This window comes from Schistosoma mansoni (genome assembly GCF_000237925.1).
Source record: "Schistosoma mansoni, WGS project CABG00000000 data, supercontig 0097, strain Puerto Rico, whole genome shotgun sequence".
NCBI classification, from domain to species: domain Eukaryota; kingdom Metazoa; phylum Platyhelminthes; class Trematoda; order Strigeidida; family Schistosomatidae; genus Schistosoma; species Schistosoma mansoni.
Genome location: NW_017386031.1, coordinates 78,929 through 95,118, shown reverse-complemented (window position 1 = coordinate 95,118; position 16,190 = coordinate 78,929). Strand labels below are relative to the sequence as shown.

Genomic DNA, 16,190 nt, shown 5'->3' with positions numbered 1-16,190 from the left:
TGGTGGTCTCGCTAATATCTCTGTTCTCATTCATACTGATATATTTACATAATCATGCCCTTTGTGTCATACAGTCTTCAAAGCAGCCATGGTACTTTGATACGTTGAAGGTGTAATCCATGCTAGATACTGACGACGAGGTGTGACTTCAAAGTTAGCTGGTTCGTCAGACCATTCACTTCTAACTTGGGTAGGCCCACAATCATTAGTGATCTACACCTCGTTCGATTTTTTTCTATTCACTCCCCCTCTTTGTTTGTACAATACGATCTGCATATAAATGAGCAGAAGCTAGACGTCATACTCATGTTTTTCCTAACGGGAAATGTTTCAATGAGATATAGAAATAAATCCAGTAGTTTTGTTTCCGAAATTTTATGATAAATTGCGGGGATAATATGAGACAGTTTACATCAAGAGATCTCAATATCGAACTGTTTCTTGGCCCCATACCGCCTGTAAATAAATTTAAACCTGTGATGGTTTTTACTTCGCAAATTATTTATTATATTCCTTATTTAACTTTCATACAAATACTACTGGATACCCTCACTAACCGGTCCTTGTGAACAGCATAAAAACATTACAGGACTTTATTGACTGATAGTGTGTGCTGTTAGGATAACTTGATAACGTGTTTGCGAGTTAATCCTAGCCTGATTGTAATGCCAAATACAGTACGTTCGACTGTGCTCAAGTAGTTCTTTCAGACCCAAATGCTTATCAATATGTAACTAGTAGAGCATGACATGAATAGTTCTTGTTGACACACTGATCTTGATTCCTGTAAATAAATTGTAAATTACTATCTACGAAATAACTGAAAAGTCCAACTCAACGCTAACTGAATACTAAAGATACTATTTAAAAGAAAGCGAACGCTTCACAGTCAAACTATTGGATGCACAGAACAGAATACCACGGAAATACTGAATTTCGTTTGGGTACACGGTACATAACTGAACTAATGTGAACTTTGGGGTCTCTCAAAAAGCCTGTTTTAGATGAAATCCGGAAATATACACATTCGGAAGACTTACTACCTTTATATTTGAATTTTGTTAAAGTGGTAAGCATCGGACATATCACTTTCACTTCAGCTGGACCACACGAATATTAATTCTCTTGCAAACATATGACTTATATAAAAGTTACCAAATTCCCTCAAGATTGATTGGTAGGACGGACAAAATTAGTCTTGAGATTTAAGGCGCCTTTCAGGCTTTATTTGATTACCACTTATTTTTCATGTGTGATTCCCCTCCCCCCAAACTGCCTAAAATTATGTACTTCCTCCACCGAGTAATATACAAAGTAGTAGCTTCGCCACGATTACCTGCGTTGCAGCCATGGTAATTACTAGTAAAGATCCTTATTCAGGGGTTAATAATAGCTCAAAAACTCCAGCATCTATCAAGGCGAAGTAAGATAATGAACCCCCAAAAATGTGTGCAACATGGATCACTCAACTCAAATACCGAAGCTAAATCTTCAAATAAGTATTCAAGGTCATACTCCTACGCAGGTCCCTACTCCTATGAAGACTGCTGGGCTAACAAGAAGGAGAAGAGTGTGTGCTAAACTTCCTATGTTGCGGACTACTGGACAGAGACAGCACCAAAACGATATATTGCCAGAGTTCAAAAGTAAATTATCACAAAACAGGGCAGTCTTTAGTAAAACAATAAGATAAATACTGTACAGTGTTGAGAAGGAGCATCATGTCAACCAAGCTGTGTCGCCTGTATAAGGACCAAAATATCGCGAAAGGTAAACTCTAACCATTAAGAGTAACGCTGAACTAAGTACACGTAACAGGAGAAATTTCCCTGACATTTCAGTGACCATTGATTAAACGGTCCTCTGAAATCCGAGCAATACGCAACGAACCGTGAGCCGCCAGAGATACTACCAGAAGATTAGCAAACACTCAAGAACCAACCGCAATGGTGGTTCAAGGAGTTCTTGAGCTAGTTAGTGGTAGTCAAGATGAAGCCCACGAACACAATATCCAACAGTGGTGTTGGCTATTGTGCAACACGAGCCTTCACAACCTTACGATAATTGGGGCGTCCAGGATACTTGGTCCGTCACAAATCACGACTGCTGAGCATTCGCGTCTGACATCTGTGAACTTCAGAAACCCAGAGAAGTTCACTGAGGCACGGCAAGTCTGGTGCGCCTCGAAAAACGACCTCTCCAGTAACACCAGATGCTATGATAGCTGATCATGTTAGGTAAGACAAAGGCAGAAAACACAAATGAAACACACGTTTGTACCGCTTTATGTTGATCAGTAGACAACCGTACAGAACACAGAGACCACGAACTCGCTAATGAGACGCGATAAACAGCCCCAAACCTACAGTGGTCAGTTAGCATGAAACTAGCCAAAACACTTTATTCAACAGTCTGTTTAAAATGCGGATGACCTATGCTGTTAATGAGGAGCAGCAGGCGATAAGACAGACCTGAAGAATAAGAGGCAAACGCAACTCTTCACTTTGTGCGAAGAGAATTTCGGGACTAAATGAACATGTGGGTGACATTGCGAGATGAGGTAAGGTCGGAAAACCCCAAAACTGAAATTGTTTACTGACAGATGATTGGTTTTTATCCGACGATCTCCATGCTCACCCACCGATAGGAAGAAGTGACCATAGTACAATCGTGTTTACCATGGTCACAAACGAAATAGTTTGGAGGAACGAGAATGTTTCTTACCTTAGCTACATTAAAAGAGCCTACACAACTAATGTCTGCCGATTGTAACGCTAAAGCATGACATCAGGCCTACGACCTCGGAGAGCCCAGACATCAACTTCAACTACATATGAGATGAAGCCAAGTTAAACGCAGTTCTTCGCTTCATGCGAAGAGAACATGGCTCAATCACCAAAGAATTTATAGTGACTCTTCAGAAAACGCACACACGGTCCCACATTCCAGTTCATGGTGTCGTCACCTCCACCTGCTCGCCAAAAGAAACATCAACCTATTAGAACAAGTACAGAGACATACAAACAAGTGGGTGATAGGGCCAATTAATGAATCTCACCGATACAAACTCCAACACTTGTGATTATTCTCGCTGATCAATAGGAGAATAAGAGGTGATATGACAGTGTCATGAAGCATTCTACGTACAACGAAACATCTCAACACAAACATACTACCAGAACATCACCATCACACTCGTTGAGGCAACTCTGAAACTATTGCATATCAAAGAGCAAACACTGTGGTAAGTTCTCACCTTTCCTCAATAATAGTTGTCCCAATTCGGAATGCTCTCCCAGCACAATTGACCACAGCCTCATCAATGGCTATCTTTAAGAGGGGACTAGACAAACACATACTCATCCATAGATTATCACTTCCCCTTGGACCTGCTGTGCTTGACCCATGTCTCGTAGCTTAACTACTGCTATCATCATCACACATAAGTAAATAGCGTCCATCTCACTTTGAGTATCATCTCTGTTTCCACTTTCACTCTCACATGTTGGTCTCCTCACACTGTGCATCGCCAATTAATTGGCTTAGTTATTTGGTCGTTTATCTATCTACCTCTTAAAACAATCATCTCAAAGCATTCCAGTTGTCACTTCACCACACTTCACTTTGCAAACAACCTAACTCCTATCTGCTAGTGTGATGATTACAAGTATCTAGAGACCCTTCTGCTCTGATACAAACGCCCTCACTCAAATTAGAAGGCTCACAAATAACCATCATTCTGAATAAAGTTGTTGGAGTTGAGTGGCTGGGCTAAAGCCTACTGGACACCACCAGAGACCTAGGAGCGTACTGAGACGATAAGAAGTGGGAGCAAATAAACCAATCGTTTTGTACAAAGTCATCACGACGAAATTGGATATTGGATTTCGGACTTACCAACCGTACGACTGTATCGTCACCGCGGCAACCTATCTATTTGTTGCGCCATAGATAATGGTAAGCGGGTGGTTAATTATCATTTGCTTATTATATCAACTTGTTTTATCTCCTAACCATCGCCTTAAAAAGTAGTTGCAACTGACATTAAGTATAAATTTGTGAGTGTGGACTAGAACTTACCAAATATTTAATCCATCTGTTCAGCATACATCATATCTCACACGATTTGTATTAGTGTCATACCTTCAAAGTATATCGCCATTTAAAAGTGATATTTATCACCTAGTCTTTAACTCATCATGAGCCAACTCCAATGCTCTAGGTATATGTGGTTTGTATTACCGATGACGTCACCAAAAGACAGAACTAGGTGGTATAAGCACATATGTGAAGATATCTGGTTTTAAGAAGTGTGAAATGTCCACCACTAGAAAGAAACAATAAATTAGCTGGATTTCCGGATGGCTGTTAAACATTTTATGAGTTATCGTAATCTACTTGATTCCTTCGCTCCTGGTTCTGTCAAAAAAGGTATAAGGATTTTGGAAGCAACCATTGTAATGTGTCTGGTAGGACAATTAAAGAAGTGAGTTCCGAAGATAGTTCGGTGTTGATCGATTTTGACTGCGAGTAAGTGAATTTGTCCCAGGGCAATTAAGCTTTTTGAAACCAGATGTCACTAAAAAACCGTTGATTTGATGGTGTATAGCTAATTGTATAAAGGCAGAATTAGTGTATTTTCTAGATCTTCACCAAATAAGACAGCGTCGAGAGGAGACTTAACTAGGGCTGCTACAAAAGCAAGCCGTTTAGCAACTTCCCATGTTAAATAATGGACCGCTTCACTTTCTCATGGCCTCAATACCATCAGGTCTTTTAGCCTACATATATATATATATATATATATATATATATACCCGCTCATCATAGTGTTTTCCTCACCACAGTGAGTTAATTAGCATTGACAGTCAGTACTTTGTACACTTGAGTGATTTTAAATCATGTAGGTTCAGTCTTCGACGAGTTTACTATTTACTCTTAAGTTCTTGCTTAATGTATCTTTTTTCTCTTCAGTTACTTCACCTTGAGTAACGTCTCAATCATTTTAATGGTTTAAACTTTACACTCCCCTAAATATCTCCACTAACCATATCTAAGTATGTACTCCATGCTGCAGTGGCTCAGTGGTTAGAGCGTTCCATTTTCAGCTACTAAGTCACATGTTCGGACCTCGTGCCGTTGCCATGGGAATGTTAGCTAAGTTTATGGTATACTTTCTTTACTAAGTGTTACATCAGGTCACTACTAATTTGAAGAAGATTACAACTGTGATCTACCCATCCATAAAGTTATATATGAACTTGAAGAAACTTATCAAGTTTAAACAAAAACCAGTGTTTATTTGTAATTTCCCACTTCATCTAACTTTTTCACTAACATATTAGTAAATAACCTCTCATAATAACCATGGAGTCTATGATCGACGTAGTTTACATACAGTAAACGTTTGTCTAATGAATATTTCAAAAGAATCTAAAAATTTTGCATTCACTAAGTTTATCTGAATCTGTTGTAGTTTACGTGAAGGAAGAAATACCTTAAAACTAGCCGCGCAGAAACTCATCGCTCCATGTTTCTCAAAGTCGGGTACATAAACTTGTACTATCTGAATGAGTTGGTCTGGGTAAACAACACTAATTTCACTCTCGGTCTTTAATATATATTCAAGTTTTGTTTGGCGTTTAGCAAAAGAATTATTCTTAGCTATAGATACATATTCTGTTCCTGAGTTACGATTAAAAGACCTGATTGTGATTGCTCACCCGGCGTTATTGAGTGATCGTGATAAATATATTTTTTCGAACTGATGTATCCCACATATATGTATTCACTTTTCAGTGTTAGAACCCGAAACTGAATGTTGTAATTTTAGTCAGTCCCAACGTACAGCCTAGTACGCACGTAAATCAGTTGGTATACCCCATGAGTACAGAGAGATGAAACTGCCAAGCTAAACCCCAGAATAGTAGGGGTAATTACAGCATGAGTGGTGATTAAAAATATCAGGCATCGATGATATGATTCAAGAAAATGTAAATTAGTGAAATCAAAACATAAGAAAGTTATGAAGAATTCGGGCGAAGACAAGGATTGAATGTACCTGTGCCATTGCAAACGATTTTGAGCCATATCATTAAAAGTCTCTCACCATTAGTTACAGGAATCACGCAGACCCCAACGAGATAGTCTATACTCACTAACATGGCTCAGTTCATTTGTCGATGACTTCATAGACTGGTGTCACGTCTCCATCTGACAGCTCCTAGTTTTTTATCAACCTACTCCTACACCAGACAACATTGGATGTCAAGATAGACAATAGTTGGCTATACGAAATACATGTCCCAACTATTTTAATAGATAAGGATTCACTACCTCATCAACCTATTTGGCATATTTACCTAGTACCCTATGTCTAACCTCTAGCCTCATCTAATTATTACGTTTACGTTCTATCCTTTCTCTCTTTCTGTATTTCTTTTCTTGTACAATCCCTCTGTAGTAAATAAGTAATTTTCACCTCCCGTTAATTCAAGTAAAAAAATTAATTTGTTTTTGTTATATCCGGACGAAGAATAGGTGAATGGTAACTGTTAGGATCTATGTATGAACTGCCGTTATATATAACTGTATAACTACTAAGAAACTATGTTATATGTATATTCATATTTCTTTTATTATAAGCTTCTGTTTATTAGTTACAGTATCCCACACAACCACTTTTGGCCTGATCTTGCGCAATTATTATTTTCTATTTTATAGTATAATGCGGTCCGATTTGCTTGTTTATAAACTATATATGTTTGAAATACATGATTTATATAGCGGAGGTTGAGATTGGTGTTCTGGACTAAACTGGCCAGGTTAGGTGAGAACCTACTATCTCAGAGGACTAATAAAACTTCAAAGGCTGCTCGTATTGGTTTATGTGTCATTGGTCTAGTCAATAAGTCGGTGTTCTAATTAGCGATTTAGTTACGTGATAACTAACAGGACATAAAAGACATAGTTTTAATTGGTTTTAACTAACTAATGGGGCTGAAAAAAAGAGCAATATAACAGTCTTCTAACTAGTCAACGAATTAAAACTTGTGTTAACTTTCAAGATGACTGTATATTACAAAGTTAAAGTTACTTCGTAAATCTTAATTTTCAATGTTTGTCTAATCATCGGTCGAAAATTTAAGATAAGCTAAACGATTAAAAATATTCAATATTTTTGTAAATGCTGGTATTGTTATGTTGTGTAATTGGTCTGCTAATCATTAGTAGATAGAATTGTAGATGAATGAATTTTTGTCTCATATTCTTTGCATTAATTCTAAGCTTAATAAGTTACTTCACACTTTTGTAATTATGATGAATGCTAATACATACTTCATCACTTGTTTATATTTTTAAGTCAGAAGTAGAAGAGACATTTAAAAGATTGTTGGCACACAAAGGAGTTATTGGTGCAATTATTGTAAGCTCAGATGGTAAGCATTATAAGTGATATTTAATAGTTCTACAAATCATTGACCCATTCGTTTTTATTGCAAACAACACTAGATATATGTGTGAATGTAAGCTTCAATATGAAAGTAGGTTATTTTTATAGGTTCTTTTCTGACTTGAGAACCTTTCATTTAATTAGCTAGGAGTCATAAATCAAAGCTTGTTTCCCAGAGTTATCGATAATTATGTTTTATTACATACTTATTTAAACACAAAAATTGGTACAAAAGGGTACCAAAATATATATATGCCACACAGAGTAGTTATCATTTAACTTGTTTGTAAGTTGAAATATTGTCTGAGTGCACAAGCAGAAGCAGATGGTTTTCTTAGGAAGCTACTCCCCGAACTCTTGACTTTGAGATCTAATCCACGAGGCAGTGAAACAACGTTAGATGCAGTTCCATGGAAACTCGTGACCAGGAATGGATTCGTACGCCATTTGTTCCCTCAGGATCCTGAAGCCCATGTCCATCATTGTTTTGGAATCGGGGTTTTATATCTCCTCTAGGTGTATCTTTTATACTTACCAACTCGGTCTTAGCGCCGAAGATTTTTTATCCCATCCTTAATTTTGTAAACAACACCCTCGTCACGAAAAAAACAGTGAGTATATATGCGTGACCATATGAAAGCATTTGGAGGAGAGTGGGCCGTCCCTACCCCCAACTGTACCAGGGCATTTGGAGGCAGTCTTTTGAAATACAAGCGTTTTGATAACTTCTTATTCCTCCAAATGTTACGTCTCATCGTGTTGCCGTCCATCCAGCTGAAATCGCTTGAATTTTAACTACATATAATAAATTTAAATATACTAAAAACATTAATTACAGAATACAATAAATTCATATTTCACTTCAGCTACATGCATAATCTGAAATTTAAAATAAAATGGATTACCCAACAATAACAAATAAAGTGTATAGAATGTAAATGTAAATATCGTTAAGAATGAAGTGTTAACAGGCTTCTATAAATGCTGGGAGTGACAGTTATAGAATATTCTTTTAAGATAGCTCTCATTACGTAAGAAGAGACAGTTGAGTCGAACTCGCTAAATTGTAATTATCCCTAATTGAATAAGAAAATTAGTAAAACAGGTCAATATTTTTGTGTCTTTTGCCAGGCTTATTCGCCATTCCGAATACAACTTATACAATCTTAGCACTGTGTCAAACCAATGACGTATCGACTGGTATGAACAACCTAGCGCCCTTTTGGTTTTTTTTTCCTCCTAGCCCTGCCAGTTGAGTCCAGAACACCAATCTCAGCCTCCGCAATATAAATCATATATTTAAAACATACTGGATTTATATACAAGCCAAACAGCACATCACACCATAAAGTAGAGAATAATATTTGTACAAGATGAAGCCAAAAGTGGTTGGGATTGTGGGAGACTGTAATTGATAAATTGGGCATAACTTGAGAATGGTAAATCGTATAATAATAGTCTATAGGTCAAAACAGAGCTTATATGAAAAGGAATATGGGTAAACATAATCTAGTTGCTGAATAGTTATACAATAAGAATATATATATTAGTCCATTGATAGTTCTCGGAAGTTACCCGTAATTTAATCTTCATTAGGATATAACAAACATTTTGGTTACCAAAACAGATGAAGGTCAGATGAAAGCCTAACTACTTATGGCTTCCACATTTTGTAATAATTTTCATTCCAATTATTTACTGATCACTTTGAATTCATTTATTCTATCCACTTCGTATCCTGTCTCAAGTAAGTTTGATAAACCCTACTTAATCAGAAAAGAATCTCGCTAAACTGTATATTTACAAGTGATTGATCGTTGAGTAAGCAGTGACCAACGTCACACACCTCAAGTCTTTCTTAGCACTGATCAAGTTGTAATTTGACCACTACTATAAGTGGTAATATCTCTGAATGTGAAATTGGGTGACACAAAATCGAATCTGCCAAGAAGTATCAGTCCCTCCAAGATAACAGGTACACCTTGTTGATGAGCATAAAACCTAAGTCAAGCGAAGTTTTTTGCAGACCGACCCCTTGCAGTTGAAGTTCATATTGGTTTAGATATTGTCCATCACCTAAATTGTTATATCTCGACGCGAATAATGAATAGTAACTCTTGGGATTCACTTATGGACTAATACTATACGTATATTTTTATTGTATGATTGTTAAGTAACTAAACCATGTATATTCATATTCCTCTTATTATAGGCTTTATTTTGACCTATAGACTATTATTATACGATTTACCATTCTCAAGTTATGCCCAATTTATCAATTACAGTCTCCCACAATCCCAACCACTTTTGGCTTCATCTTGTACAAATATTATTCTCTACTTTATGGTGTGATGTGCTGTTTGGCTTGTATATAAATCCAGTATGTTTTAAATATATGATTTATATTGCGGAGGCTGAGATTGGTGTTCTGGACTCAACTGGCAGGGCTGGGTAAGAAGAAGAACCGATGAAGACTCTAGACTGCTCGTACGGGTTTGTGCGTCATTGGTCCGGTCGATAAATCACTTTTCTCTAATTGGCAGTATCATTACGTCATATAATAATAGGGCACAAGGCTACTAGTTATAACATAAATATTGCTCATTTGTAAACTAAAAATCATATTCAGATACTTCTAGTGTGAAATTACACTATACTTATTATTAGACCAGTTACCTTAATAATTTCCTGTAAAATAGTGTCGTAAAGGAAAGTCTCTTCGTTGAATTGTCCTTATTCTTCTTCAATAATACAATTAATCTCCTTCATTATTTGGATTAATGTTTATTGTTCTTGTCATACAAAAATATCTTATCTTCTTTTCTAAGGAATCGCAGTAAGAACTTCCATGGATAACAGTACCACAAATCATTATTGTGGTCTTATTCAACAATTAGTAGCAAAATCTCGTTCTGCTGTTCGTGATTTAGATCCATCTAATGATTTAACATTTCTGCGTATACGAAGTACTCGAAATGAAATTATGGTAGCACCAGGTAATTACTTTTCCTCGTTTCATGTTTATTTATCTCAGTCAAATGGTATGGGCAGACATCAACAAACAAAAATTGTCTAGCTATGAATCTTTTTTTCGCTACCTATGTTCATATTTTAATGCTATTTAATTTTATTTATTTATTTGAACACATAAACATTAATAAAAGAGGCCACCAAATACATATGTGCCACACAATAACAATGAGGCAAGTAGCGGTTATCATTGATTTGTATGAGGGTTGTGATAATACCCAGGTGCCCAAACTGAAGCAGGTAGTTTCCTTAGGGAACCACACCCTGAACCTTTGATCTGAAGGTCTAATCCACAAGGCAGTGGAGCATCGTGAGGAGATGCAGTCTCATAGTAGCCGGTGACTAACAATAGATTCATACGCCTTTTGTTCCCTCAGGATCCTGGAGTCCGTGAGCACCACATTGGTTTCGAACCAGGGTTTTCCAACTTCCCTAGGTGGACCCTTCATATCTAATTAAGATATTGCAATTATATTTTCCCGGTGTTTTCTGCTGTACTGTGTTTGGTAACATTTTTCATTTATGCTTTACTTTATTTAATGACAAATTATCTGTTTCATGAATAAGTATTTATTTTATTTTATTTAAACACATAAATATTGGTACAAGAAGCCACCAGATAAATATGCGCCGCACAAATCTCATTTGATTTGTGTGAGGGCTGTGATACTGCCCAGGTGCCCAAATTGAAGCAGGTGGTTTTCTTAGGGGACCACACCCGGAGTCTTTGACCTAAAGGTCTGGTCCACAAGGCAGTAGAGCATCGTGAGAATATACAGTCCCATGGTAGCCAGTGACCAATAATTGGTTCATGTGCCATTTGTTCCCTTAGGATACTGGAACCCGTATGCATCATTGGTTTGGAATGAGGGTTTTCCAACTCCCCTAGGTGGACCCTCCATGTCCACCAACCCGGTTAAAGCGCCGGACATTCGCTTTTCGTCCTCTCAATTTCGTAAACAACAGTAATGCCACGAGAATGCAGTGAGTAGGACTTCCCTGGTAGTGGTTATATACGCGTGGCCATGTGAAAGCATTTGGAGAGGGAGAGCGGACTCTCCTCACTCTCGACCGTACCAGGGCATTTGGGGGCTGATTAATAAACTACCAGCAAACATGATATCATTATGAAACTACTTTCGTTTTAGATACCGATAATTAAATAATCATTTAACTTAAACTAAGCCATTGAAAATAACACCACTTTATAAAAATTAGTCGTTAGTTAGCTAGTTTCATCGGACAACTCCTCTACCGATAAAGACATCTAATCTATGTTTGTTTATATTCTGAATTACTGACATTAATTTCAGTTCATATCACGGATTGGTCTTAGATAACTATTGAAAATCAGTAAGTATTGGACAAATATTTATATGCAGAATGAGGTTCTTCTATTTGGGTTCACATCCACAACTCCAAGGGAGATCAAACCCCGGAGCCTTGAAGTCTCGATATTCGATCGGATTGTATTTCATGTAGTCACTTTTAGGAAAATATGTTACTTAGTTTTTTTTCTCAATCCATTTACTCAAGGACTTTTTTTCCACCTTTTCTTATTTTATCAACTTAGATCGTGATTACAGTCTCATCGTTATACAAGAAACAAGTACAGAATAGAATGTTTTATTGTTTATATGGTTCTAGATCTTTGAATAAAACAATAATATTTGTGCTTAATAACTAACAGTAACTTAACTTTATGGTTTTCGGTGTTATTATTCGGTTTTTTTCTAACGACTGTTATTGTCATTCCAAAGAATTAATAAAATGGTCGGCTAATGGTGTCACAACTAGATTTTCTTGCTCTGTGTTTGCATCTTTTGTAGTCTAGACTATCGTAACCAATGGTTGGAGACTCTAGGTGACATGGCTCAGAATCGATCACAATGGCGCAGGTGTATACACTCTTTATCTTTCCTTAAACCTTGAGATTAAAATTGCTTCATAACTTTCTTCCTTCCTATACTATATCCTTATATAGAACCTATCTTTTATATATTACCACCACTAAATTAACTACTATGGATTCAGTGTTCATCTCGTTGTGCTAATGAGGTATGGGAACTTGGACGGATGCATAAATGTGCCTGGTCCTACGTTGTAACTGACTGACTCGTACTGTACTGATTTACCTACTAATATTTCTAGAACAAACTTGATGAGACATTTACGTGTAGGTAAGCACTAGTGTTGTGTTATAACAGTTTATCAAGTATTATGGTACAGTGATGGGTGAATAGTCAGAACGTTCTACTTTTAATCACTAAGTCTTCTCAGGTTAGATACTCTAACGTACTTACTCCAGTTCTGGCAACTAGATAGTTTTACTAGCCCTTATGTTTAGAGTGCAACTCAAAGTCAAGTACATGAATATGTATCTGATAGATCAGTTAAGAAATATCCATATTCCGACTAATATTCTTTTTGTACACTTTTGTTGCTACTCAGTTCATGCTTTTAAATACCACTGGATTTCAAAAAATGGTTCGTAAGTTGGAAACCACTTGCTATTTATCAATAGTATGTAATATTCATAATTTGTTTCTTCATTGTCAGGTAGTCATCACATATCAGAAATGAGTATTGTAAAGAAACAAGTGTTCATCAAAGTAGAACATTTTTTCACTAATCATTATTATGCTTCTTATAAGGTCTCGTAACATAGTCGTCATATAGTTTGTCTTTTGAAATACCTATCAGACGAAGTAACCACACATTTCACCTATCAAACACATACAACGTAAAAGCTGGAAAATGTGTATATCAGTGCATGTTCCCACACCCCATTAGCAAAAAGAGATGAAATTGTCATGCCATATCCGAGAGTAGTAAAGATAGTAACAATTGGTAGTAATAGGAAAGTACATGCGTAGAAGATATGACTAGTGGAATAAAATTTATAAAAACAAAGCACCTGTTAGATTGCAAACGAATTTGAACCATTTCATTCGAGATTTCTAACTAGTGGTTACAATGGTCACGCGGACCCCAACCACGTAGGTTGCGCCTACTTACATAGACCAAGCTAACAACCAGTCTCTTCATGGATTGATGTCATGTATACACGCTTCACCACGAACAAAGAAACCGTAGAGATGGGTACAGTAAGGAATTCAATAAAGCGGACTAGTGTATCTACACCACACGGAGGTAATATTCGAATTATATAACTCGAAATCTTCAATCATCAGTAAGATTAGTTTACAGATTCCAACAAAGAAAATGCCCTTCGAATATATAAATCAAAGGTTGCTTATTAACCAATAGTCGGAAGCACAACTAAGAAATTGTTTCGTTTTCCCAGCTGATATTTAATTCTAGATTCGATGGCTAAATTTTAAAATAGAGTGAACAATGAATTGACTAGAGGTGGAGCGTAAGGTCGACTGTTGGCGAAAGTGTAATGTACAGCTTATGATACAGAATCCCAACGCTGTACCGAATTTCACGTTGATAATGACTGGTTAACCTCTACACAAGTTCATATCTACCTGAAGTACTCTGTTAATCTGATGGGTTCGGTTGGGTAACCACAGCATACAGTCATTCTGTCGCCAATCATAACATATAACCTAGCGCATAGGTAGATCGATCCAAGTTGCTACAGCCCAACGAAGTATAATATTAGTCACATTATTAGTGGTAGTAGAGAAAGATTGGGTATAGAAAATATGACACCTAGAGAAGATACAGGTTTATGGATTCAAAACATATTTTTAAAGATAACTAGAAAATCGTAAGGTTAGCTCACTAAGACTTGCCGCTCTTAAGATTAGCTATGGCTTTTTTTTAACTTCATTGATTATAGGGAGGTGGTTACGTTAACATTCCATCCCGGTCGTTTAGTAACTAGGGTCCACTTAATTTATTCTCCAAAGTGTTCAACCTGTCTCTCAAATCTCCTGTAGTTAATCTTTCTTTGAGAACATTTTCATATCTTAAATTATCAGCAAATAGATGAATATATGACAACTGGTATTTACCAGAAACTGTTTGGCTAGTAAATTCTTTGTAATCATAGGAGCAGACGTCTGATGATGACTTTTCTCAGAATCGTGTTCAGTAGTCACTATTTAGGTCCTGTAAATAGTTTCATTTTACTACTTATGGTATGTCGCATTATTTTCTGTAATCCGCGATACTGAGCCTACATTCAACTATTGACAGTTACAATTTGTTAGGGTACTTACAATAACCTATGTCAACAAGAAAATGAGTCCAAGTATTCTCAGTTGTCATTTGGAACACATAACTTTTGGATCAGTGAATGCTAGTGACCGATTTTATCACTGGCCAGTTACACTGCTTAGTCTCCGTAAAACAGTAAGCAGTGTCCAGTCTAAGTACTCGCCCTACTATGGTGCCTAAATTATCGTAGACCTAACTGTTGTCAGACATACCATATCCGCTTATATTCTTATAGCACGGTATGTCTGTTTTCGCTCACCACCTCTAGACAAATCATATAGAACTAATATTTAGGAGAGTAATTCACTTTAAAATCTTACTATCTATCTACTCTGCTTAACTGGTTATTTCTGCTGCAGGGCTGTCTGTCAAATTGATTGGTAATTTCATCCAACGTAATTGAAAATCTAATTATGCGCGATTGTAGAAGTATCCTTGGAATATTATGTTTAAGTCCAATCGGTGGATAAATACTAGGCACCAACGATTGTTAAAAGCATATACGTTAAGAAAATACTACTTTGCACAGGTTTTCGGAGCTTGGCAATGCCAACCCAGTCAAGTCAGCAATGATGGGGTTCGAAGATATATTTGGAAAGTTATCGATATGTAGAGAAGCGTTTGGTCTTAGCTGGTTAACGGTTGTAGGGGATGCGAAGTACGGCGTACCCACTCGTGATCTTATGCGGATGCGCGACCGAGCGTCTTCAGCTAGGATGTTCCCAGTAAAACTAACGAGGTCAGCATCAGTGTTGAAGATATACAGAACTACTTATTTTAAGGATCTATTCATTGCTATAGCTATATCCATCATAATCGTTTACGTGGTTTAAGCTATTAGGATTTGACAGGTGAACCTATTCTATGGGTATAAAGTTGGACTGTTAAATTATCCTCAAGAGATTCTTGATATTTTCCAGGAACTCAAAGCAGTGTGTAAGAATGAGTGATTTATGCCTAAATTCGAATATAAGGAGGAATAGCATACCCATGCCCGCAACCAGGCACTGAGGACAGTGCCTCATGCAGAGAGGGGCTAGTGTAACGGGCAACAAAGAGTGAATGCACTGGAAGAAGAAGAACAAGCCCTACGCCGTCTGAACCTGCAGAATAACGAGTAAAACTATTTTGTAATAACTTTCCCCTTTTGTACTAAAAACCGCGTTTTTCAATTTCAAATATATCTGCTGCACCAGCACACCGTGTTCTCACTTCAGACGCACTTGTCTGTCCTGACTGTTGTGTTGCTGTTTCAGGTCGCTCCTGCTCCCAAGTAAACGTCGAAATACAACGTGCTACTAGTGGTGATGGAGGTGTTTACGTCAAAACGCGATGAAAACTATGAGGAACCACCGGTCATTCCAAGCAAGCCAGCAACCGGGGCAATCATCCGCCAGCCACCACTACTGGGAAAATAGGAGAGCACTCGGTTTTGAAACTTACTCATGTTTCGAATCACAACATCTCATTTATCTTTACGTATCTGTAGGTACACGTTGTTGGTGTGAGTCCATGT

The 16,190-nt window shown here is 37.1% G+C and overlaps 1 protein-coding gene across 1 annotated transcript; it reads left to right on the top strand.

The window, feature by feature from the left end:
* The first annotated feature begins 3,902 nt into the window (after positions 1–3,902).
* Positions 3,903–12,274, top strand: Smp_056780 (dynein light chain, putative). Its single transcript, XM_018790444.1, has 4 exons — positions 3,903–3,957; positions 7,364–7,439; positions 10,282–10,449; positions 12,057–12,274. Exons 1-4 carry the CDS (start codon positions 3,955–3,957, stop codon positions 12,101–12,103), a joined length of 294 nt encoding a protein of 97 aa, XP_018646259.1. The 5' UTR covers positions 3,903–3,954; the 3' UTR covers positions 12,104–12,274.
* The last annotated feature ends 3,916 nt before the right edge of the window (positions 12,275–16,190 follow it).